Source organism: Thermoascus crustaceus (genome assembly GCF_041956765.1).
Source record: "Thermoascus crustaceus strain CBS 181.67 unplaced genomic scaffold VTN00scaffold_2, whole genome shotgun sequence".
Classification (NCBI taxonomy): domain Eukaryota; kingdom Fungi; phylum Ascomycota; class Eurotiomycetes; order Eurotiales; family Thermoascaceae; genus Thermoascus; species Thermoascus crustaceus.
In genome coordinates this window covers 888,376-913,452 of record NW_027192528.1, presented here as the reverse complement: position 1 = coordinate 913,452, position 25,077 = coordinate 888,376, and the positions used below count along the sequence as shown (strand labels likewise).

Genomic DNA, 25,077 nt, shown 5'->3' with positions numbered 1-25,077 from the left:
GGTCCAGCTTCGTTGGGACCCTCCATTGCTCCATTTGCATGGTTTCCCCCCGTTACATGTAAGTAGTCGTTGACCGTTTGCAGTTTGGGCGTTCTGTTTTCTGTTTTTGTTTTTTTGTCCGTTTTTTGCTGGTGTGTCTCTGACCGCCGTCTCCTTTCCTTTCCTTTGAAATCATGTACTACTACCCCATTATGTATTTTTACCAGTCTGGTGTTCCTCCGCCCCACACTACATGGCGTTGTTGGCTGTTGTGTTTGTTTTGACATGACAAGGCAAGACGAGGCAAGGCATGAATATGGCGTGAGCGTGGGAGCATTGGCATGAAGCTTGCATGGTTCTTGAATAAATACTAAATAATGCGCGCCCAAGTTGATACCCGTCAGTGGAAGCTTCGGCTCCTGACAACAAACAAACGTCTCGATTAAATCTGCTCTGTTGAAAGCATTTCTCTTTTGCCTGGTGGTTGTGGTTGCGATTGTGATTGTGGGTGTGGATGCGATTGTTGGGCCTGTATTTCTATTTCTGCTTTTGTGTTGTGCTTTTTGATAGATTTTGTTATATCAGAGAAGACCTATTGGTTGGGAGGGACGCAATGCAAAAAGAGATGATATCAATTTTTTCTTTCTCCTTTTTCCCTACTTTAGATATGCCTCTACCGCTGCTATATGATAGACTGTACTGTACTGTTGTGTATGATGAGTGCCATAGGGCCCTGTACTAGATTGGGATCCGATTGGAGTTTCATATATCGGCGGAGTTAGGATCTGACGATCACTGTAATGTACAATAGAGCTGGGAAGTGTAGGATTACTATCAATACCAATGTATGTACATTTTTATACGCTGACCTGCCCTCTGTCTATAAATAGGGAAGTAGGAATAAGAAGAAGAAGGGCACTGACAACACGAAAACCAAGGTGCATCCTTGCAGCCTGGATGAGGACGAATCCGACGAATGGCGGCCCGTCGAGAATTATACAGGACGACAGAGTCAGCATCGACAAGCTTACACAGCATGGTACGGACTTCTCCAACTCTTACTCTGTGAAGAAGGGACAGTGAAGTCCCACAGCACCTCCGGGATACCGTCATTCTCAACATCATCGATCCGGCATCCGACTCTGCACCCCCTGTTCATCATGTCTCGAGACTCCTCTTCTCTGATAATGTGTTCCATCTCCACCGTCTCCGACAATATATGCATGCCATGATTCGGGTGTCTCCTCTTCGGTATCTCATCCGTCCCGTCACGATTCTTGGAAATATTGTACGCGATCTCGATCCATTCGATGCCCATGTGCACGCTGTCCCCGACTTCCATGTCGCCGGTCCAGTTGCCGCCATCGCTCCACAGGTTGACCACCAGCATGCTCGGGTTGTACGGGACCGAGTACGTCTTGCTCTCCTGATGCTCGCCGTCGATGTACCAGCGGGAGACTGAGGGGAACCAGTCGAGCCGGTGGGTCGCCCACGAGGTCCAGGGCACGGGGAGATCAGCCGTCGTGCTGGCGCCGGGGATCATGTCGTCCGTGACGGGATCGTAGTCTGGCTGGTTGGCGTAGTGGACCCGATACGGCGGGTCTGAGGTGAGGATCTCGATGTCCGACTCGCTGCTGGTCGAGTAGTATGTAAAGATGCCTGCGCAGGCGCCGCTTGATGGACGTGCCATGGCGGCAGATGATGACGATGTCCCTGGCTTCTTCACTGGAGATATACCCTGATCGTCAACCCCAGACAGCGAAGGCTGGTCAATAACCCCATCCCCAGAGAACAGACGGAGTCGCACCCGCACGGAACAATGCAGGACGTTGTGGAGACGACTCTCGATCTCCGCCGTCGACGAGTAATCTTCCATCCTCGTAGTACGTAGGACGAGATGCGTCTTATCGTCATTGTCCTCGTCCCACGAGCTGCCGGTGATGAAGACGTTCTCCTCCGCGTTCATTATGGATACCGGGAACAGGGGCGACCCGTCACGACCCCAGTCCTGGATGATCCAATCTTTGGAGAAGGGCGTGTCGCTAAGCAGGATCGGTTCATGCCGAGTAGTAGCAGCGTTGGAACGGTCATTTTTCCCTTTCTTCTTCTTCGCTGTCCAAGCTGTTGCATTCTTGACCAACGGACGGAACTGGTAGTCCTTCGCAAGTTCCGGGTCCAGAGGCACAGAGCGGAAATCCCAGAACCGGTAATTCTGGAAGTACCCCGGGTCAGGACCAGAGACGATATAGCATTCGCATTTCTTGTTGGCGTCGACGGGAGGTTTGTTGTCCTTTTTGGGGAAGGGGAAAGGTCTGCCCCTGGCGTCTTCTGCTGCAGCTTGCGATACTGATATGATCCCTGGCACGAGGGAGATGCGGACGAGGAGGGAGAGAATCTCTATCTTCATCCTGGGCAGAGTGGATATGTATCAATGCTTATCTTATCACAGTGTAAGATATAATAGGTAACGTCCGTTGTCTACCTCCATACCATGGTAGCTAGATTGGGTTTGAGAGTGGAGGACAAACATGGCGGCATGGGCGAATTCGTCGTTGCTCAGTAGGTAGTAGTCGAGCAAGGCAGGAGCGTCGTTCGGTGATTTCCTGCAAGCCACATCTTTGAATCAACAGTCCCAAAAGGAGAAGACATGGAAGGGGCATTGCATGGAGATTCCGTGCGGAAGAGCATTTTGAACTCATCCATGCACATCGACGGAACAAATGAACAGAAGAGCCAGGTCTTCGTTTCCGGCATCGTTTCTCTGAAGCACAAATTCCACGTCACACAGTAGCAGACAAAAGGAGAAATAACAATAATAGAAGATGATCTCTCAAGATTTAGATCCAACCATGTGGCAGCGATTTCCCTACGCATTAGGTAGATGTGAAGAAAAAGAACCACTACAATCTGAATTCTCTATTCCCAAATAAAATTCCCGTGTAAACTTTAACTAGACAACATCTACCTAGCGTTTTATAACTCCGAAATATCGGTACTTCCTAGTTGGAAAGATGACTTTTTGTCAACTCTTGTAGCAAGGTCGTGCACAGATCAAGATAAACATTCTCCGGAATGAGAATCAAGCCGACGCGGCAGAAGATGGTAAAGGGATGCAAACATGGTTTTTATGAGCTGGGAGTGAGTCGATGTCCCCGAGCGACTCGAGGCTAATTCTAGTAGTTCTCTCGGACTGCGATGTTGCGGAGGACTTCGGGGCACCTTTGCAAGACGAAAAATTTTAGGCAAAGGCGTAGACTCTAAACAAATGACTAAATTGAATGAGATAAAAATTTGAATGAACCCTGTGGCGTTGTTGTTGACTCTTAGAAAAAGAACAAACAATCTTTTGTTGCATCCATGTTCTATTATATTCCATAGTAGGTTGCCTTGAACCAAGTCACTCTTGTGATAGTTCCAAAACAGTAATCATACAAACAGTCCTTCTTCTGCTAGCTGCTGTGTACTTACGGTATGTGTGAGAAGCTTGATAGGAACGAAATTACTTGATCAGGCTATGATGACACTGAATATATACCCCTCGCCAAGGGAATCCGGAAGCGCTATCGCTTAGGAATTCCTGTTTTGAATAATTATTGGCGTGTTTTCAGCACGGATGGAATAACCTTTCTTCGATAAGTATGTAGCTTCACCATGATCTTTCAGCATTGCCATGTCAAGTGATATTGTGAGACTAGAATAGCTCTTTATTTTTCCTTTGAAGACTAAGTACTCCAAAGGAGTGGTTTAACAACAGTGAGCAGTAAGCTTTGCCGTAGAATATACCGTAAACCCTGCCACTAGAAATGATAGCTGCTAAAGAGATATTACCGAAATGGTGTCCATCTGGGTGATGTTGTGCTGCTTGGTATACCAACATCTAGATTGGTGGAGTAGTGCAGTTGACCAAGGCAAAACGGTCATAATGTCTGGCGACTGAGGGGGAACGATGCCGCAAACGACTTTATTGCGGTTAATTTGTGTTCAGCGTCGAATTCTAAATTCTAGGTGTCTTCGGATAGAATGGATACTGCCTTAGGTGTAGATTAAGTAAGGTATGGTACTGGTGTGTACGGTGTAACTTTGCCGGATCAGATGGGCAGCTTAGACTTTGGCCGCCTGACACCGGTTATATCAGGCAGCCAACCAGAAGCGGGTCCGAAGGCGCGGAAACCAGAGGCGCTGCGGATGCTGCACTGTGGTTGGCCGCCTCGGACGTAGTGCGGCCCGGTTACGTTTTCCAGCAGCGCCAAGACCCGCGACCGGCCATACACATATACGGTCACAGTGCGTAACTTACCATGCCTCTCCTCACTTGGGATGTTTTTATCGCAGAACCCCTGAGAAAGCCATGAGAAAAAGAAAGTGAGTCACCTCTAATTGTATCTTCACACTGGATATTTTTCTGACTCTGTACAGCCTCATCTGGGCACGTTGTGGCGAGGTTGGGAAAGCAACCGGGCTGGTGTTGTGTCAGGCGGCTGGACGTTGCACCAGCCCGTGTGTGCCACGCGAAGGGTGGTCAGCAGCCCTGCCTCCTCTTCTCCCTCTTCAAAGACCCTTTCCTCGTCTCTTCTCATCCCATCGCCATCACTATGTTCACCACCATGAGTCCCACCAGCGTCTAGAAGCGCTCTCTGTGCCCGATCTCCATGCTCCACCGTCTACCACCGCATCCATGACTACTACGCTTGAAAGAGGCCTCTCGCGGGCTTCCAGTGCTTCCATGTCCGTGTCCAGCCCTAGGCTCTCCGTCCGGAGGGACGTCACGCCGCCGGCTGTGTCTGATCCTGCCCTTTTGCACATCCACGACCGCATCAACCAACTCGACTCCCGTATCCTCGACCTGCATTCCACCGTCCTGACCAAGGATGGCTACGTCGACCGCCGCAACCGCGAGGATGAATACATCCGTCGCGAGTTTGAAAACCACCACTCCATCTCGAGCCGCATCGATTTCAACGTGTCCCTGCTGAGGACCGACGTTGAGCAGCTGAAGACGGGTATCGCCCAGCTCGAGTTGCATATCGGCCAGGGGGGCGCTGCTGCCGTCTTCCTGCGAAGCGATATCGAACGTCTCCAGAAGGATGTGGACGATGTCCAGACCGAAATCGAGCAGCTCCAGACCGACGTCTGTGGCTGTCGGATCGAGATCAGCAAGCTGCACGCTACGGTCAGCCAGATCCGCACCGATTTCATGACACTGCAACATGAAACGACGCGGCACTTCAGCACAGTCTTCAACCGTTTCTCCATGATGGAGTCGCGGATGAAGCACATGGAACGCGTTCGTTTCAACTCTCTGGCCCATACGATACACGCCCCGATTACCCCGGTTCCCATGGTGGAGGAGGATGGCTCTCTTCGATGGCCCGAATATTTTCCCCGGACCGTCTGGCGGTTCTGGTGTCTGAAGAAGAGAAGTCGACGTGAGTACTTGAGAAGATGCATTCCGATAGGTAAATTCTAACAATTCGGACAGTCCATCGACTTGCGGAGCTGGCCGAGTTCTACCAACTTGAAGGCTATCAGTACTGGGGTCGAATGCAGCATGCTCATGATGACTTTGTCCCGAGCGACAGCGACTCCAGTGATAGTGACAGCCCGCCCAACTTGACCCGTTCAGAGGCCGCTCGGCTGTATCCGGAGGCCTGTCACCAGGCATTGGCCGCAACATTGGGTCTTGTATACTACAAGATCCGGAACGAGGTTGGTGAAGGACCGAATTTGCACCTGCCTCCCCGTCCTCCCAAGCGTCCACAGGAGGAAGTCGCTTCGTCGACTTCCTCATCAAAGCAGAAGCCCGTGAAAATGGCGCGGCGTCCCAACAACGTGTCTCCTACGACACTGCATAGACTTGTCACAGGACAGCCTCCCGAGACAAAATCCCAGGTGTCTGAAGAGATGGACAAGCTTGGTTGGAATACGCACGCGTCTGAGATCTCAGACGAGACCGTGAGCAAGCTCCGGGGCATTGTGACTGACGAGATCAGCGCACTCCTTCGCGCTTTGGAACGTGGTCGCGTCAAGTTGAAGCCCAGCCGCTCTGAACGGGGCAACATGTCGCCCACCGGGTCCAGGCACAGCGTTCCCAATGGGCACAACCAGACCGATGCGGCTCAGGAAGATGAAGTCCGAACGATCCCGAACACGGTATCGACGGAGCTTATCTCTCCTGTGGCGGGAAAAGACGATCCTCTCCCCGACACCGTGTCGGATGCGAGTAGCCCTGCTACTTGACGATCAGTCTTTAAGTAGCAGGGCTACTCCCGTTTGACAAGGAATTGTGGGTGTATCTTTTTCAACGGCATCTGCGATTTTTATCGCTCTACCAACGACAACAGGCATGTAATTAGCGTGCTAGCCGATGTCTTGGATATGTCCAGGCATACAGCAGGAGCACGTTGATCGAATCACTATTGCGATGTGCAGTAGTGTTAATGCCGTCGAGTTGCCTCCCATCCATCAATGGATGGACGGCACGCCGATGGATTGTGGGATTGCTTTGTACGTTCTTCTGAAGAACGTACTATGTCCGATATCCACTCTATACAAGCATCTCCGTTAAGTGAGATGTTTGACCATCCACCATTCATGACAAGCATTTATGGCATATATGAGGCGTTTGGGAAGAAGATGACACTTGTCAACCTTGGAAGATACCCCTGTCATCCATTTCTATGGATATTTTGGATATATGTAGTTTTGGGATTTGGTTTTTGGTTACTGGTTATTGGTTTAGATCGTTAACTGGAAGATAGGACAGACCTCCCTCTGTCCATCGACCGAATGAGATTATCGTTCCGTTCGACGCCCGTCCTATCTTCAGCGCTCCACGAGCTGAAAACGTACATTATAAATTTCGGGAGACGCGCAAATGCCTCGACGAACTCTCCCTTTTACTCCGCTGTAGGCGTGGTATCAAGTTGTGCACTGTGTAACGTTGATACGCTGTTAGCTCTTGGTTCGCGACTCGTATAAATCGCTCTTCCGCCGGTGTGTGGCAATGCGGTGGAACGGAATTGAAACACACCGGCATCTCGAAGACAAACCAAGCAACAAGGAAGAGTAAGTGCAAATGTAGAAAGGACCAAGTCCGCTGATATACTGTAAATCAGACCAGGACCGATCAGACTGCCCCACCCCTGGTCTTTTTCGTTTGTCCAAGGAAAAGGACGGATGGAATATCTATCCTGTACCTGTACCTGATATGGTAGATATCTCGAGTAGCCAACTTCTTCCTTTTCGCCCCGCTCTCATTAATTATACCTTATGATATGCATCATATTATGACAATGGAAACTGCTATATCCCGACTTCTTCCTCGGATATGTCAGCTAAGTCAAACTTTTCCCCCTTCGTATTACCGCCCCTATTATCCCCGGTCTTTTTTCACTTTTGTTCGAATGTACATATGATACTGTACATGATTATGTATGTATACTAGTAGTAAGTAGGTAGATAAATGGATATCAAGGATATCTTTATCATTGCTGTCCTACAGCCGCCGTCGGAGCACCGCTCCCGCTCCCGGCTCCCATGAGATCCTGCTTCAGGACCTCCAGGACTTTAGTCTCGTCGACGTTCGCGAGGCCCTTCTCGTCCTCAGCCTCATCGTCATCTTCCCCACCCTCATCCTCATCCCCGTCTTCGTCCGGCGCTTGATTATTACAAGTCCGCAGATACTCCTCCTCGAGCAGAAACTTCTCTCTAGTCTCTGACTTCTCCGGAAGTTCCTTCGGGGAGTAAGGCAGCACGTACAGTGTGGGAAATTCGAGAACCGTCCGATCGCGCAGGGCGGAGGTCAATGAGGCGGCTGGGGAGAGGGGGATCAGGACGGGTTGTTTTGTGGTGGTTCGGGGGCGGTGGAGGTAAAAGTAGATGGTGTTGCGGTGAGGGGTTATTATCTCGGTAGGTTGGTTTGAGGGGGTTGTTGTGGTGGTGTTTGGATGAGGAGGTTCTGGTTGTGGCTGAGGTTCGGGTTGAGGTTGGCGTAATTCGGGCGTGGCTGTTTTCGACGACGGAGTAGTGGTGGCGGTCTCTTGTTGGTCGGTTGCTGTTTGCTCTTCTTCTCGTAGGTTCACCTGGGTCTCTGGCTCCGGCTCTTGCTGCGGGGCAGCTAGCTGGTCTTGCTTCTCTTCTGCTGATATCGTCGATATTGTAGGAGGATCAGTCGCCAGTTGACCAGGAGCACCGATGATAGTGACTTGGTCGGTTTTGTCTGGAGTTGAATGCTGCTTCTCCTTTTCTTTCTCTTTCTCCCTCTCCTCCTTCGGCAGAGGATACACCCTATCGTAAGCCTCCGCAACGGTGAACGTCTCGAGACAATTCCTGAGCGTCTTCTGCCCGTCGGGCGCGACCCATTCAACCGTCCAGCTTAGGCATTTGTGTCTGTAGCACACACACACACACACACGCAAAGAAAACCAGTTAGCCGATGTCTCCTCCATAAGACGAACAGCAAAAAAGTAGAATGGGATAGGAAGAATGGACATACTTCGGATGCCACCTCGACATATTCTGCTTATTCCTCGTCATCCCCCTCGGGGCCCTGACGACCCGAACCCCCGCCCTCTCCGCCCCCCTCAAGAACCCAGCCTCGCCCTTGACTAGATGCTGATGCTCCTGCGGACGTTTCCGTTTGTGGCCTGCCCCGGCACCACCACCCGCACCCCCATTCGCATGCTCATGTTGATTATGATCAACCGGAATCCCCCGATTCTCTGCATCCCTCTCCGCGCGCTCCAACCGGCGCTCAATGCCCGTGATGAAGTTGAAGTCGCGATCAAAGGCCGCGGGCGTGGCGAGCTCGTTGCGGCGGACGTACGCGGCCGGGTCGCGGATGCCGGAGCACTGCGACCAGGTCTTGTGGCGCTTCGTGCAGGGGAGGGAGCAGGTGCGAGTGAAGCACCGGGGGCAGCGGTATTTGGGGGGGTTGATGTGGCTGTCGTTTTTAAGAGCTGATCGTTAGATCTGAGCTCGTTTTTTAGGGAGAGAGGTATAGGTAGGTAGGTAGGATTGGGAGAATGGGATGAAGGATGGAGAGGGTGGAGAGAAGGGATGGGAATGGAACTTACCATATCGTGCACAGCTCACTGAGCACTGAATCCCCTTGGGTCTCGGACATTTTCCAAGTAGGAGACGAGACGAAGCAGAGCGTTGGAGAAGATCAAGCAGCGCAGGTTCTGCCGCTTGACTTCATCGCGGCGAGCTAGGCGGAAAAACAGCCGGAGAAACACTCGGCCCGCTTATCGATAAGGAGCCATAGATAACCTTGTTCAACTCCATGTTTATCATCTTAGATGCTCTTGTTAAACATAGTAATAGAGCTGAAGACGTGGTTTTGTCTTTTCAAAGCTAACTATAATTTAGGTAGCCCCTTGGAATTGTACTGCCTGTAATCCTCCAATGACGAGCAAAAGAAAACCACACTGCAGTTATCAGGGCACTCCCGTTGCATCCCCAGGAATCCAAAGTTGAATAGATTTAGGTAGTAGGTAGCCATCTCTTGCATACGGAGAAGAGAAGCGCTCAAACTCGACCTCCAGCCTTTCGCGACAAAGAATGACATGTGCTGGGTCTTACTTCCACGTTATTCCCTTCTAAAGTCTAAAGTATCTTCTCCAGCGGGAAAGCAAGGAGTCAGTCTTTTCCGGTTTAACAGCAACAGCGGCCTTCCACCCTCCATATCGGCCAGATGTCGCGGAGTAGAAATATGCCCCGCAAGGCACTCGACTAGGCCATTTGCCCACCATTCCTGGCGACCGTTCAACTGCTTCGACTCGAGCAATGTCTTGAACTCCTCGTAGAACTGGACTTCCACGTCCAATATCAAATCCTGAGCGACCTGCTTTGCTGTTGGAGTGGAGATCGTGTGGACTCTGCGCAGAACGTCGATCGCGTTGACCAGAAGTGCACCGGTTGTCAGGTGCTCGTGCTCCTCCTTGTCGAATGAGTAGAGGTCGTTGGTCAGCGAGACGTGATCCGAGTATAGGCGAACCAGTCGATCTAGAGGTGCTCTTTCTTCCCCTGAGAGGCTGACATCGCAGGAGAATGTGAGTTGTGCTAGGAGTAGTCTTGGACGATGTCAGCAATTAATATGGAGAGGGCTACCGGAGAGAGACGTCAAAATGCTTACTCGCGTCCAATGTCCTCGGACCGATAATCCAGGCAGTTCCTCAAACTTCCAAAGACGTTTGCCGGTATGCTCTTGTACCCTCCTGTGTGTTTCACCCATTTGAAAGCACCGGCAAGGAGCTCTCTACCGGTGATGGAGTCTTCCTCCATGACCCCTTTTGCAGAGCCCTCGAGAGCCTTTGCCGGTCTCTGCTCCTCACTGCCATTTGTCTCACTCCAGAGAGACATGATCATCTCATCTGTGATGGTTTGGTCCTAGGAAGACAGATTAAGGATGGTTTTCAGTTGGTCTGGAGGATACTCTTACTGCATCATCAGGAGAGGGCTCGACGACATCTAGAACAGTTCAGTAAGCAGAAATTCTCACATCTGTAGACGTGTGAATAAGTACTCACCGCCATGCAGGAAGATGAGCACCATTGACTGTGCTATCATGCCTGCCCTAACAGGACTGACCTCGGGAAACATATAGGTCGTGGACTTCATGGCTGTTGCCATGAGCTCGCTCTCCTTCCGCGCCCGTACATCGCCGCTAGACTTGTCCTGCAGCTCGAGACGCAGCTTGCCTTGGCTCTGACCGGAGTTGGTGTAAATCGTGTTGAGAAGGTTTTTGGTCATGTCTTCCGCTTTTCTCCAGTGCTTTCCTTGACGGCAACCGGGCAGGCTGCTTAGCCACGGAACAACCAGGTTCGACGGGACAAGAGGGATTGAATTGTCGGAGAGAGGAGGCTGAAGACCGTTGTGAAGACCATTGCTTTTTTCACCTGGCGACGCCTGAAGGAGAATAAAGGGAAATCGGTGCCAATATCGACTGTTTGAAGAGTTTCATAGACATAAGATATTGGCATGAGAAATGTCCCTTCCCACCCAGAAGCTGATGCATCCTTGTTTCTTTCCTTTCCAGAAAGGTTGAACGGATTGCTGTGACCATTTTTATTTGAGATCCATGAAATCAGGACCCTTCTTATACACGATAATGTGGACTATCACGCCAAAGTGGAGAGCAAAAGGCAACGGGTTGCCTGAAACAGAGATAACACCAGAGACCAACGATTGCCTTGTTGGGTAGTATACATAAGACGTCAGCTCAAGACGTCGATCAATTGGCAGGCGGTCAAGGGGGGCGACCATCTCTGACCCTATCATTCATATCACCCGCACACGAAATTTTTAATGCGCCAGGCAGCTTAATGGTGCACGAACTAGTGTAGTTCCCGTTGTCGACAAACTATATATATATATGTGCATACTCTGGTAGAGCCCGATAGGATCCGGGTACAGTGCCACTGAGAGGGGTGTTAGTTTGACGCTGCTTTGCAACCGCACTACCAAACTCTCACTTAGTTTCCTTGATAAGATTAGACCTCACTGCTTCCGTCATGGCCATTTTATGAGCAACATTTAAGACATAGTTCATGTATGTATGAACGGCATCTTGCAGGATCAACAAGACCACTACTCCTGAGTAGGAAGGTGAAATACCTCCAGGGTTGTTAAATGAGCATTTCCAGCCGGTTTTTTTTTGATCTGTTATCTAGGTAAATAGTATAATGAACTTGGTGCAAGTGATAATATATTGACAAGCCATTTGCTGTATACAAAGAGCTGGAAGTAGGGAAGTAGCCTTTGTGATATATTCACCACTGAAGAAAGTCTAGGCTTTGAAGTGTCAGCAACTTTCAATCCTGTTTTGGGCCGAATATGTTTTGGCCTTTGTAGAGAGACCTGTGCAAATTTCAGTTGAGTTTTGTGTAAGTTCATAATGCCGAGTTCCAGGTAGTCCTGGCTGACCTATCCCTGTATCCATGTGAAGACAATGGGATAGAGAAATGATCTCAAGTATTACGACTCTGTTGCTGTCGTTTTCTGTTTGCAGAAGTTATCTTTATCCACTGGCTATTCTGCAGAGAAGCAGGTTTTCAGAGCCCCTTCCTCTAATCCAACAGGCGTGCCCTACTTCTAATTCTGGCAGGAGCAAACCACCACGGTCAGACATGGAAAAATTAGGTCTAGATCTCTCTCGATAATGCGCCTTCATCACTGTACCACAGTGCCGGATTTAATTGCCGGCCGTGCACAAGCTGAAATTCTGACCACATGCGCTAAATCAATGTCTTTCTACCGCCTCTGGCTAACCAAACTTAGATCTAGATAAGCTGATGCCATCTTGAGACGTCCGAAAGTTCTATGCAGGCCCGGCCTGCAGGTGGGATTCCTGAAGATCCCTAAATCGGGCTAAAGGAGCTCAAAAAGATGCCGGTTTTTCAGGCCCGTCCACACACATTGTCCACTTCAACATCTTGTACGGCGGAAGGGAGGGTCAATTCCTTTTTGCACGTCAGTTAAAGATTTGAGGGCCGAGAATGGTCTGGGTAAGGGGTTGAGTTCAGTCTAATAATAAGCATGGGCGAAGTTGGCGATATAGATTTCGACAACGGTATCCCTTCATCTCGAATGGCCTTAGATAACACAAATGGCAACGAATCTGCGACAATGCTGTTGTACTAGATGTCGAGATACGGCAATCGTAATGGGAAAAAGGCAATCCAACATTAGTCACGGCGGGGTGAACATTATAAGTGGATACTTACATAAGGATATCTTCTGCACCTCCTCTACCGACGTTTCTACCGTCCCCTCGCGTTCACAATTCTAAGAGTAAATGCTGGAGAAAACAGTGTCGAACTCTGGCTTTCGCCGGTACGATGTGGAGGACCTCCGGAAGAGATCCACGGATATTTGGCTAAGACCACTTTGCGGTCACTACGGCTGCAATCTCTCGAGAATACGGAGACTGAAGGAGGCTGTGTATGGATGATCTACTCGCTCGTCCGATTTGGCGTCGAGACAAGCTTCAAAGTGGATATCATCTTGACGGGCGACCGAGGAAGGCTGCTGATCTGGCACTCCGCACATGGGTACTGTCTTCTCCCGGTGTATACCACCGCAAGATAACCTGCGAAGATGCAAAAGCGGAATACTGTGCAAGTGGGGGATAACAGGTCCGTTACATCCACCGGCAGTATATACCCCGCTGTTCCCTAAACCCACTCGCCCGGTTATTCTTTGGCGTCTAAGGTCAAGGGATCAACTACCGGCAATTCGGATCTCGAGCCCCTTCGATGTACGCCGCTTAGCGCCTTGCAGGTTGGACTTGTCTCCAGACGGGGAAGACTCTCTCCCCTTTCGTGCAATTATCATTCGTCACGCATGAATGCACGTCGCATATAGTTCTGCTGACCGTCGTAGAGTCTTGCAGACATTCTCCAAACGGTCTGTTGGAAGTCGAGTTGATCTCAACTCGGTGGCTCGACAGGACAAGGCAGGCGAAGAGCAGGAGCATAGGTAGATTCAACCCGCCCAGGTACCAGGTATATATCTATCTTCACAGGAGCAAAAGACACGATGCCAGTTGATGCAAGACAACCGTTCAGGATAGCCGTCGTCGGCGGCGGCATCGCTGGGCTCGTCACGGCTCTCTCCCTTCACCACCACTGCCGCGACCAAGGTATCAAGGTCGACGTCTACGAGCAAGCGCCCCAGTACAAGGAGATCGGCGCCGGTGTTGGGATCGGCCCCAATGCAGCAAGGATCCTCGGCAAGATCGGACTCTTTGACAAAGCGTACGAGATCGCTGGCAAGCGTAAACATGTCTGGATATCATTCCGGCCCTATGACAACGGCGACGACATTGTCACGATTCCCGCCTACGAGGAGGGAAAGGTGAAGCAGACGCCAGTGCACCGGGCTGAGTTCTTGGAGCTGCTGGTCAGTGAGATCCAGACTCGCGGAGCAGCGACGCTGCATTCGAATAAGCAGTGTCAGAAACTCGAGGTAGCCAGTTGTCACCATCTATACATCCCAAGAAGAGATTCTGATGTATTCAGGACCGCGGTGAAACGATGACGGTGACATTTGCGGATGGGACCACCGCGACGGCGGATCTAGTCATCGGAGCAGATGGAATCCATTCCAATGTCCGATCGCATTTCATCATAAGATCCCCTCAGCAATTGATATCTTGAAGCATATAGGTTTCAAAGACTAAAACCTATATAGAACGACGACGCACGCTTCGGTGGAATGGTCGTCTACCGTGGCCTGTGTCCAATATCAAAGCTGGAAGACTGGTGGCCACTCGAGTCGTACTCAGCCGCCTGGCTCACTCCGGGAAAGCATTTCCTCGTCTTCCCCATCAGCCAGAACAAGATCCTGAACATCGTTGGATTTGTGACCACGAAGAAAGAGGACTTGGGAGACGCCAGGGAGAGCTGGACGCTTACTAGCGACAAGGAGTCCGTGAGGAAGGAATTCGCCGAGTTCAACAGCACGGTCCAGCGTATCATCGAGTATATGAACACGAACCCGCTTAAATGGCTCCTTTATGACCGCCAGTCGTTCAAGAGATGGGTCTTTGCAGGCGGGAAGGTGACTCTCTTGGGAGATGCGGCGCATGCGATGCTCCCTTCATCAAGGTAGGCTGGCACATCCAACTTTACATAGTTACAACGTGACCAGCTAACATCCATTCCAGGCGCGGGAGCAGGCCAGGCCATCGAGGACGCCTACATCCTCGGACGAGCCCTTCAGGACTTTCGCCTCGCGGTCCTCCCAGGGCCACTCTCTAGAGGACTGGCTTCAACCTGTACCAGTCTGTCCGGCTTCCACGCGCTGAAAAGATGCAGGAGACCTCGCGACAGGCAGGTGATGTGTACGAGATGGTGGCGAAGGAGCTGCAGGGGCTGTCGTACGAGGAGTGCCTGCCGATCGTGAAGAAGCTGGTCGAGAACCGGATGACCTGGATCTGGTCGGAGGATGTCAGTTCGGCGTATGAGAGGGCGAGGCATCAGCTGTAGCGTACTCGACAGTTGGCCAGGAGGGTAGGCACGAATTCAGCGCCTTGGACAGTTGATCTTCCACATGAGTCACGCAGTATTTGCCAGTTTGCTCCTCATCTGGGATGCTTGATTCCAGTTTCGATGGCGAAATCAGAAGAGAATCTCGTCAGTTGGCACAGCAGGACGTACTTGGAGGAAGCTTAATAGAAGTATTATCCTTCGAAGATGTGGTCCAGACGACAATTATACAGACTGACCAGCATCGAACTCAAGGTTGTGAGCGAGTTCAGCAATGCATCGCCGAGTAATAGGTTGGATCGATGAATGTAGGTGTCTTTGTCGAAGTTCCTATGCTATCTCTAAGTCAGTTGATCAGATCACACATAAGAAGTGCTATTATGCAGAACAGAACACTTAAAAAATGAGAATTATAGTGCCTCGTCCAGCAAGGAAGTAGCTAGGCATTAGTTGAATGGTCACAGCATAGGTATCCAGCCTGAATTGAGTCGCGTTGTCAGGACAGGACGATGTACTGGGGTACACATACTGCCGGGCACCCTAGGCAGGTAGGCATCAGCACACCACAATACCTAAAGCGAAGTAAACTCCAGTTAAACACCACCCCTAAAGTTTTACCTAACCTTACCTAACAGCCCACCACTACAGTGACTCACACAGCCACTACAAGTACAGAGTACAGCTAAACACACCATAGACACAGCACAAGTCTACATCTACAGGTACCCAAGAAAAAGAAGGGTACCTACCTACCCACCGACGCCCTCTGGCCCCAAAATCTGCAGACAAAGCCTCGCGGGCCCAAACTCGGCTGCGGGGGAACGAATTTCGCGGGCGCGGGAGCGGGAGGGCCCGTTTCCCCATACAAAGTGGGCCGGTTAGATTGGCCCGTTTTGTGGGCTACAAGGGGACTTAGGCATTTTGCACCTCTCACTTCTCGGACCTAGTTGGCTGTGGGCGTTAGGCACACCGCTGGCCCTGCTGGGCGCAAGCAAATAAGCAGTGTTCTGGGTGTCTTGGGCTTTCGTCTTTAACTAACTGCCTTAACTGCAGGGCTGGTGTCTGCTTCGCCAAACAAACAGCACTGGCTGGACACCCCGCCCGCCCATCCACCCCACAATTCCCCAAGGGCAAACCCTATGCAAGTACAACAGGACAGTAGGTACTGCGCTGCGAATCTGCGACCGACCATTATCCGTATCAGGATATCCCCAACAACCCACAATGCAACACCCAACCCAATAAAAAAAAACTGACTATGACCAGACCAGACCAAAGAAAAAGAACAGAACAGAATAGAATAGAACAAAAGATCACCACTTACTCAATTAGATGTAGAATCTATTAGCTAATACGTATCTCCTCCTCCTCCTCCTCCTCGATTCAGCTATTCGTTTTGACTTTCTTTGTCTTTCTACCTACCTAGATACCTAACCATGTCAATCAATTCCTTTTCCTTTCAGGCGTTCCCTCCCTTTACTTACCATCTCCAGAGACGGAGACGCAAAGGGGGGAGAAAATGAGGAGATAAGAGAGAAATGGATCAACGCCGTGCATAAGTCCATGTACATAATTTAGGTACCTTGACAATAACAATGACAGGCTCAGTCAGTCAGGATGACAAAGCAAGACCAAGACCCGTCTCAGCCAGACAAGGCTGAGTACCAGCACAGCACAGCACGGCACAGCCAGCGCGGCGTTGGGCACATACAAAGGGAGTACGGGGCACAATGAATGAATGAATTAATTAATTAATTTAAATTAGCATATAGAAATTATCTGTTGGTGGCTTGCTCCGATCCTACACTAACTTAACTACTGTACAAAGAAGCGCACAAAAAAACATCTATTCTCAAAATTAAGCAGAAAAAAAAATCGATGTCCGGTGGAGAAAAGAAGACGCTCCCGGCTACTTTTTTTCTTAGCGTGTTGCCTCATCTTTGTTTTGTCCGTCTTTGTCTCCGCCGGATCTAGATCGGATGTACTGTACGGTAGATCCAAAGAAGCTAGGCTATTACTTTACAGAATACGAACTACTTTCGGTGACGGAAATGGAAAAAAGAAAATGCACAATGATGTTGTTTGACGTTTTCAAGTCTGATTTTGATTCAAGACTCGGGTCTGCTATGCTATGCTCTGGATGGCAGTGCAAACGCTATGCTAATGGGATCAAGATGACGCTAGGAAACAAGGAAATAACAACGCTCAGACGCTGTCGCTATGCTATGCCATGAAAAAAAAACCGATGCTGGGTATTGAGGAAAAACACAAAAGGAAATCATACAGGACTTGGGGGTATATAACATGACGCTAGAAAAGACCCGAAAAACCCCGAAGAAACACCGTCGTCATGACGCCGGGCTCGTACACAAGAGCACCACAGAGTGACAACACAAACAGATAGACATGCAGGAGAGACTATGAGTCATACAGAGATGGAGGGGTAGGAGGGGTAGAAGAGGGACATGCGGTGAGAAAGAAGAGCGATGATAGGACAAGAGGGAAGGTGGGATGTGTGCGGTGAGAGCGATAAGATAGAAGGTGCGAAGCGCCGAAAGCGACGAAAAGGGCGGTCGGGCAGCCAGCTGGCCGCCTCGGCCAGGAAGGCGGAGCGTCACCGTACCGTTTCGTACGGTATCGGCGTTCTGGACGGGTCACGGTATCAGGCCGACTTCACATGCTGCCTGCCATCCATGCGGATCCGGCGAGAATCCTTCGGTCGCAGATCTCGGCTCTTCCATTGCAGGCGAACAGCGCGTGCTGCAGTCACTGGAAGACACGGCATCACACAGTTTCGTCACCGGCGTCCCCCCGTGGAGGCAGGCTCTGGGGAAGATGAGGTTCGGATACGTGGCTAGGCGGAAACGCTACCGGCACTGCCCATAGTTGCTGATCGCTGGGGTTGGTAATCCTGCGTCCATAGTTCGAAGGCTGCTAGCCGCCGTGATAGTTTTGGTTCGAAGTGACATTGTAGAGGGAAAGTCGCTCTCGTGTGGGGAGGTAATGTTCCAAAGTCGCTAGCGATGCGGATCGGGGGCGCCCGCGCTCATTTCCCAAACATCGCAACGTCGCAAAGGGAAAAAGGCGCATGCGGCTCACGCCCGCCGCTCCGATGCCGTCTTGGACGATGATGACGTCGACCGGGGCTTCTTGCTGGGCACCGCTCGTCGCTTTCTGCGCCTCGAGTTCTCGCGCTCCGCAGCGGCCAGCTGGGCGACCCGGAGGGCCTGCTGTGCGCGCGCACGAGCGTGCACGTGGGTCAGGTATTGCATCCGTCGCTCGTCCTCTTCGGCTGCCGCGCGCATCATCTGGATCTGCTCCTCGGTGGTCAGGTCGGGCGCCCCGAAGACGGGGTCCACGGCTGCAGACTCCTCGTCGATGACGGCCTCCGAAGAGGCGGAGGAAAAGCCCTCGGGGAAGAGGTCCTCGTCAGAGAGGTAGGAGCTGGCACTCGACTCGGAGTCCCCGCTGGTCAGAGATGGCCGGTTGGGCCACGAGGGGAATGCGCACGAGCTGTTCAGTGATGTCGAGAAGGAAGACTTGCGCGGGGTGATGTCCAGAAGCCCGTCGTTGGGAGAGGGCGGCGGGGGTGGGGGAGGCAGCGAGGACGGCGAGGGAGAGGATGGCGTAGAGGACAGCATGCTGCTGCCAAAGCTGAAGCTGAATCGCATGTTGACGAAGTGTGGTATTGTATGTGGAAGATGATTGAAGGGTATCAATCAGATAGAGTGGCTCGCGTGGTTGTTGATAGAGTTGCGACGACCAGGGGTGCGCGCAACTTATATAGATGGGGTGGGATATAGATCTGAGAGACAAAGCGCCCTTGCGTGTGTGCCACAGATAAGGTGAAAGGCAGTGACAGCAAACAGACAAAGCAGGTATCCGGGAAGGAGGGCCGGCGATGTGATATAGGCCGGGGAAGATATGACAGAACACCAGCGGTCAAGCGCGGAGATGAGGCGGAAGGGGCGGCCCGCTAAGGGATGTGCAGGGCGATGGGTGATAAATATGACAGCTCTGACAAGGCCCGATGCTTGTGCCTCGATATCTCACTTCAGCCCGCACCAGAGAAACGCGGTGTTGGGGGAGCGATCCCGTTGGAGCGTGGCCGTAAGCGGGCGCGGCGTTGCAGGCGTAGCAGCCAGATGACAGGCGCTGCGCAGATGATGCTCTTCAGCCCCGTCTGTCAAATTGCGGATTCTCGTGGTCTCGTTCGTCCAGGCGATCGAGACAGTCACCGGCCAAGGTCACGGTCACAGAGTAAATAGACTAATGCGGAATGCTTTGTTGCCGTTTGCGTGGCGTTGATCGCCGTCCGGTATGTTATATAAAGTCTACAGATCGAGCCTTATCTCGATGCGCAAGGGATGAGGCGGTGACCGGGAGGAATGCTGAGATCTAGATCGGTGTATCGATAGGACGGGCGATCCGATGATGCGATATGATAATGCGGTGTCGTTGGCTTTTCCCTTTCCCCGCGAGTTGCGCTGGACTAATGCTGACTCGGATGCGGACTGGGCTGTCGCTGGGCCAAACACCGTCTCACAGCACAACGCGACGTGTCTGGTCTTTTCGTCGTGGTGGGATGTCACCGATCATCCGCGCTTCCAGCGGATACTTCGCAAGCAGTCAGGCAGCGAAGAACACGAAACCACGTCGGGGTGTAACGTGGTGTAAGCAGGCGTGCTGTCGGGGCCGATGATGATTTGATGCTTTGTGGTGTCGAAGGATAGAATTCTTGTTTCACTTGGATCGCGTGGCTCCTGCATTCACGGTGGGCACTGGTTCTCTATATACGACTTCCGCTGGACCTCGGAGTCGGCGACCCAGGAGAAAAAAAAAATTACCTACAAGCTCAACGGTCCGGTGTTCGACCCACCGTGTCTCAATCTACTGAATCCATCGTTGTCTTCCCCGTTAAACCATGGAGAGGTGGAGCTCGCTAACGAGGCCCATCCGTCCCTCCGGGTTATCCCCTAGCTAAGGCACACTTCCCCGGCAGAAACTCGTCCAGCCGTAACGTAACGGTCCTACGGACTTCGCGGACTTCGGCCCGCCGACCATTTTTCCCTTTTACCCGTCGAGCCTGCTTCCGGAGCAGACTTTCTACACTCTGGATACGGATGTACTCTGGATAGAAAGGATAGAGATCTATGGGTCTCACATCGCAGAGTCTACATCTTGTTCCAACTGACTCCCCCAGAGCTTGGTACATCGCCTGGTCTGTCGGATGAGAGCAGGGTACAGGGATATCGGGTAGGGCACGGAGGATGCTCGGAGAACGCCAATCGACTGGGTACGCGAAATCGCAAGGCGGGACCCAAAAAGAGGGAAACTCTTGACAACGGACTCTGCTCCGGCGGTCCCAAGCGACAGGAGAAGCTGCCAGAGTCGGTTACGATCTCCTCCAGCCCTAGCCTCCTCGATTTTCCACATGGCCGCGAAGCCCCGTTTAGCCCCCTCGGGGAAGTCGACCCCCTTCCGCTTGGCACGTCCCCGGCCCGTCTCGCTGGATGCCCGAGCAAGAAAATAATTGATCGTCGCGCGCTCCTGAAAATATTATCAGTCTGCTCCTTCTTAGGGCGTCCCCTGCGTGTCAAAAATAATCGATCAACGGCACTGTCGTCCCGAGAATCCGATTAGCCCGAGTTAGGGGCGTCGATGGCGCGTCCTTTGATTAATCGATGGCATTTGACTATATACAGACCAAATTCTAGAACCCTGGTATGTGATGATCAGCTAGAGTACGCAATCCTGGCACCCAGAACGGCGTGTTTTCCGGCGCAGGAGCCAGGAGCAGTTGATCCGTGATGCATCGAGGATCACATACCCGCGTCGCTGGTTCGTGGATATGATCCGGCCATCCTCCGCCCCCTGTGGCCATGCGGCGCTGCTCCAATGACACGGGCTTCATCCGAACGTCTTGCTCCTTTTGGGAGTTCTACCCAGAACAGGGCTGGCGTCGCGGCTTTGTATCCCTGTTTCCGCGGCCGCCCATGCTCGCTAGCAGGTACCTGCTACCAGCGTTGTGGGAGAGACGATGCTTTCTGATTCCTGAGCTCTCTCTCATATGATCATATCACTCCTGATTATTATTTCCTATCGAGCACCGATAGAAAATGTCAATGCTCTCGCGTACGCTGCAGGAGACAGGGATCCTGTGACTAGTCTCTTTGTCTGTCGCGGTTCCTTTGCCCTGGGAAACCCAAAAAATCCTCCTAGTCCGGAGCTTTCATTGTCAGGCATTCAGGCCTCAAACGTTGGACGATAATCCTCGACAGTGCGCACACAAGCTACAACTCCGGCCTGGCAAATCATGTGTGTACTGTACCTTTTCTCGTCCGCTGCATATGACAGCACTCGACATCCCGATCGGAAAGCTTGCCCCAACCCGATGCAGTCGTCCGTACGGAGCACCCGACCTGCATATGTCCTGTACGTCTAGACCGTGCAGCGTGCAGCGTGCAGCGTGCATTCCCGCACACCCACTTCTCTTCATGCAAGATAGACAAACGACAGTGCGACATCCTTCCTTCGATCTTTCCCGGCCATTGGTTCCCAAGAAGCGGTGATTCACCGCCTTGGGCCGCGATCTGTTAAGCTCTTTGAGCCTGACGGGGACGGGTGCGCCGTAGGATCCGCAATTTGTATTGGACGCTCCACGATCCCCGGGCGCGGGAAGCGCCTTTGTCCCACTTTTTCGGTCTTCTTTGTAAATTGCCCTTTTTTCTCACCTTCGAAGGCCGTTCTTCGGCCGTTCTCCGCTTGATGATCGCCCTAAAGGCTAATTAAAAAAATTTTTTTTCCTTTTCTTTCACCATGACGGGTCAAGCACTGACAGGCTCGACCCTGCACCGTGCAGGCAGCTAAACAAGCAACAGCAAAATTCTGCAATGCAGAGCCCGGACTGGCACTGTCGTTGACAACAGCCCTGCTTGTATGTAGTCTGTTCGATGACTTGTTGGAGTGTCGCACATTATTATTATTATCGTCTGCAATTATTGCATTATCTGGCTGCAGGGTTAACAACATGCGGTGAAAACGTGGCCCTAGTTGGCCAGTGACAGCTCATCCCCAACCAATTCAATTCCCATCCGAAACGGAGATTCAACAACGAAAATTATTTCCATCCGGACGAGTTCTCTTTCAACAGGACTGTTTGCTGTGTACTGTACAAAAAAAATCTTGCTCTCGACCGCGATTGGCGAACGATAATAACCATAGTTTGATTGTATGGCGGCCCGCATTCTCCGCGCGCGCGCCCGGCGCTCCGACCCGAAATTATCCTCTTTTCCCCCTCGGTAACTTCCCCGGTAGAGAGGAAGTAGTCGAGTCAACCAGCGGTCCGAGAGAGACTTCAAACCCCAGGCTAGCAACAACAACAACAACACCTGCACCAGGACCGTGTGATGAAGCGCATAATTATGTAAGAGTCATGCATTGGGGCGATCTTACTCAGATGGTTCAGGTAAACCCACATTCTCGGCCCTGCTGGTCGCCTTATGGAGTGACTCCAGTTTTTTTTTTTTCTTTTTTTTCCTTTCCCACCGATCTCCGCGTGGGGTGGGTGTCAAGCGCGTTGCGCCCGTGTTATTCAGCACATCCACCACCTCCCATCTTATGCAACAGCTTCAGCTTTGATTGACGGTGTAATAATAATAATAATAACAGGTGATAAAAGTAATCATCGGGGATGCAAGGCATCTCATCCGTAAGCTTATTTCACACAGTGCACATGAGCTCGAAATAGCATTCGTGCCACAAGTAGGGAAAGCCACCTTTGGGAATGTGAATAGACTTTTTCCTTGCATGTGCCTGCGATCTGAATAGGGCTGAGATTTTTCTTTTTATTGCGGTGTAACTCAGGGCATTATCCTAATCCAGACCTTGGTCTCTGTGGTGGTGCGTTGTGCGTCGTGCATAAAATATATAGATCGGATATACATATACTAAGATCAGCTGTGAGGTACATGCACCACACCAATTTCTATCCCCTTAAGCTGCGATTCTCTTTTCTTATCGGTAATTCCATTCCTGCGATTTTCGTTTTACGATCCTGCTTGAGAGTCTAGAATCAGGTCGTCTAATTTCGCGGTGCATTCATCACATCTGTATCTGCACCCTACACCAAAAGTGCCCAGGGTATCGGATTAGCCGGAAGATCTCATCTCAATCTTACATTAGTACATGCACATCATGTTCCGCATCCTCAGGTCGGACAGACAGACAGACAGACAGACAGAGGTCCATGCTTAAGTTCCCGGGGATGTCAACGAGTCCTTTCTCTATCGCTTTTGTGCGACGGTACCTCCGCACGGATAATTGTCTGCGCATTTTCGAGATCGGTGTACGCCTGCTTTTGCTGCTGCGATATGCGAAATGGCCTACATACATAACACACACACATCTGGAATGTTTTGTTGAAGCAAGGTACTCACTGTACAGCATGAACTTTAATTGTGTTTGAGACATCAGAACAATAATGTCCATTAGGATCTCATCCTACTTTACTATACAGTTTGGCTCGCAATGTGATATAATCCAGACCAGTCCGATCCAGTCCGACCTGATCCGGGGTCCGATCTATTCCGATCTGATCCAGACTGAGGGAATGCCAAAAACTGCAAGATTAAACTTTACCTAAACTACGCCCGGCAGGCAGGTAGGCAGGAACTTGCGGAAATTGGGAATTGGATTTCAACCTAGGCCAAATTCTGAAGATTATCTTTTACCAGTTCCGTGAGTGGCGACAAAGATAGTATAGTACCCCGTACCTAAGGTATCTATCCATGGATCTCGGATGATCGACCGATTACCTACCTAGGTTAGGTAGGTAGGTAGTTTACCTTCCTTTCCTACCTAGGTTATCGGTCTTTAGTTCTAGTCTGGCTCCATCTCCGAAGTTCCCCGGTGCCCCGTAACTTTAAAAGACCTATACCCCGGACAGAGGAGGTAGGTGGTGTGGAGACCCGGAGTAGGTCGGAGCTCAGTAAGGGGGGATTAGGTTAAACTTAGGGGCTGACCATCGGGTTGGGTTGGGAGCCTTTGGCATCTCGATTGCCGGTTGAATTTCTGCCGCGACGGGAGGTGTTACCCGACGGCCCGGATCCCGATGAATGAATGTACTGTAATGTTGTAGGGTTGCTGTTGTACGTGTCGTATGTGAGGCGAGGCGATCTGGAGTATGGGGTACTTTTCTCACTTGGCTTATCTGTCCTCGAATTATTCGTACAGAGTACATCCGTACCGATGCAATCTGACGCCAAAATGCCCTGTAACAGGTACCTATGCATGCAGATAGGATTTCCTTTTCTCCGATGTACATGTACATACGGAGTTACTTACCCTCGGGCGGAACTTGAACATCGGATCGCCCTGGCCTTGCTGGCACAGCTGGTTGATTGAGTTTTCGAGTCTTCCCACCGCCGGCTCGCCTCATTCATGCCTTATCTGAGCGTGGCGTCTGTCAAGTCGACAAGCGCGTAGTCATTCAGGCGGGGATCGTCGATGATCATCGTCATTGGGTTGACTGTATCCAGCCAGTACATTGGATGTCTACGCAGTATCTGTACCAGGTATGCGGATCCGATCCGAAGTCCTATGCTAACGCGCTTGGGTACGTAACCCCGTACTCTGGACAAGTAGGTAGGTAGGTAGGTAGGCTGGTATGCATGGGGTTCAACACCCCGCGTCACTCACTCCCTGAGATTCTCTCTGACAGGCGGTGTCTCAGCTCGACACGCTTCACGTCAAGGGTGGCTAGTAGCATGCCGGCAGCTTACCCTACTTCGCAACTCCGCACAAAAAAAAAAAATCAAAATGACCGAGCGCAAGTCAGACTCAATTATGTTTCTACCCTGAACAGAGACACGATTATGTGAAAAGCTGTCATGGGCTCATGGGCAAGCTGCGGTCAGTGCGCTCAGACATTTTATTAACAATGATATGACATGACAATGCAAGCTGCCAGCTGGCAGGTGCAGTGGTTTACTGGCAACCATTAAAAACTATCGAGTATCGAATCGACTTTCCATAATGCACATCTAACCGAGCGCTGTTCTTTCCGCGTTGTGCGCGCTGTGCGCACCCTTTGTTCGTGAGTCGAGAC

General features: G+C 51.2%; 9 protein-coding genes across 9 annotated transcripts; 4 read left to right on the top strand and 5 right to left on the bottom strand.

Annotated features, from left to right (window-relative positions):
- Positions 1–1,006: 1,006 nt before the first annotated feature.
- VTN00DRAFT_3837 (uncharacterized protein) lies at positions 1,007–2,386 on the bottom strand (the record flags this gene model as incomplete). The annotated part of the gene is made up of 1 exon (XM_069430198.1): positions 1,007–2,386. The coding sequence occupies one exon, from the start codon at positions 2,384–2,386 to the stop codon at positions 1,007–1,009; it is 1,380 nt and encodes a 459-aa protein (XP_069289358.1).
- Positions 2,387–4,654: 2,268 nt separating this feature from the next.
- On the top strand, positions 4,655–6,216 carry VTN00DRAFT_3836 (uncharacterized protein; the record flags this gene model as incomplete). Its single annotated transcript, XM_069430197.1, has 2 exons — positions 4,655–5,405; positions 5,459–6,216. The coding sequence occupies 2 exons, from the start codon at positions 4,655–4,657 to the stop codon at positions 6,214–6,216; spliced, it is 1,509 nt and encodes a 502-aa protein (XP_069289357.1).
- Positions 6,217–6,444: 228 nt separating this feature from the next.
- VTN00DRAFT_3835 (uncharacterized protein) lies at positions 6,445–6,726 on the top strand (the record flags this gene model as incomplete). The annotated part of the gene is made up of 1 exon (XM_069430196.1): positions 6,445–6,726. One exon carries the CDS (start codon positions 6,445–6,447, stop codon positions 6,724–6,726), a length of 282 nt encoding a protein of 93 aa, XP_069289356.1.
- Positions 6,727–7,463: 737 nt separating this feature from the next.
- On the bottom strand, positions 7,464–9,103 carry VTN00DRAFT_3834 (uncharacterized protein; the record flags this gene model as incomplete). Its single annotated transcript, XM_069430195.1, has 3 exons — positions 7,464–8,367; positions 8,474–8,920; positions 9,054–9,103. The coding sequence occupies 3 exons, from the start codon at positions 9,101–9,103 to the stop codon at positions 7,464–7,466; spliced, it is 1,401 nt and encodes a 466-aa protein (XP_069289355.1).
- A 465-nt stretch (positions 9,104–9,568) lies between these two features.
- On the bottom strand, positions 9,569–10,731 carry VTN00DRAFT_3833 (uncharacterized protein; the record flags this gene model as incomplete). The annotated part of the gene is made up of 4 exons (XM_069430194.1): positions 9,569–10,052; positions 10,115–10,368; positions 10,421–10,449; positions 10,509–10,731. The coding sequence occupies 4 exons, from the start codon at positions 10,729–10,731 to the stop codon at positions 9,569–9,571; spliced, it is 990 nt and encodes a 329-aa protein (XP_069289354.1).
- A 2,044-nt stretch (positions 10,732–12,775) lies between these two features.
- VTN00DRAFT_3832 (uncharacterized protein) lies at positions 12,776–14,969 on the top strand (the record flags this gene model as incomplete). Its single annotated transcript, XM_069430193.1, has 7 exons — positions 12,776–12,921; positions 13,373–13,477; positions 13,548–13,947; positions 14,001–14,090; positions 14,173–14,541; positions 14,648–14,764; positions 14,814–14,969. 7 exons carry the CDS (start codon positions 12,776–12,778, stop codon positions 14,967–14,969), a joined length of 1,383 nt encoding a protein of 460 aa, XP_069289353.1.
- A 2,486-nt stretch (positions 14,970–17,455) lies between these two features.
- Positions 17,456–17,827, top strand: VTN00DRAFT_3831 (uncharacterized protein; the record flags this gene model as incomplete). The annotated part of the gene is made up of 1 exon (XM_069430192.1): positions 17,456–17,827. One exon carries the CDS (start codon positions 17,456–17,458, stop codon positions 17,825–17,827), a length of 372 nt encoding a protein of 123 aa, XP_069289352.1.
- A 237-nt stretch (positions 17,828–18,064) lies between these two features.
- VTN00DRAFT_3830 (uncharacterized protein) lies at positions 18,065–18,640 on the bottom strand (the record flags this gene model as incomplete). Its single annotated transcript, XM_069430191.1, has 1 exon — positions 18,065–18,640. One exon carries the CDS (start codon positions 18,638–18,640, stop codon positions 18,065–18,067), a length of 576 nt encoding a protein of 191 aa, XP_069289351.1.
- A 1,298-nt stretch (positions 18,641–19,938) lies between these two features.
- VTN00DRAFT_3829 (uncharacterized protein) lies at positions 19,939–20,853 on the bottom strand (the record flags this gene model as incomplete). The annotated part of the gene is made up of 3 exons (XM_069430189.1): positions 19,939–20,099; positions 20,165–20,519; positions 20,800–20,853. The coding sequence occupies 3 exons, from the start codon at positions 20,851–20,853 to the stop codon at positions 19,939–19,941; spliced, it is 570 nt and encodes a 189-aa protein (XP_069289350.1).
- Positions 20,854–25,077: the final 4,224 nt, after the last annotated feature.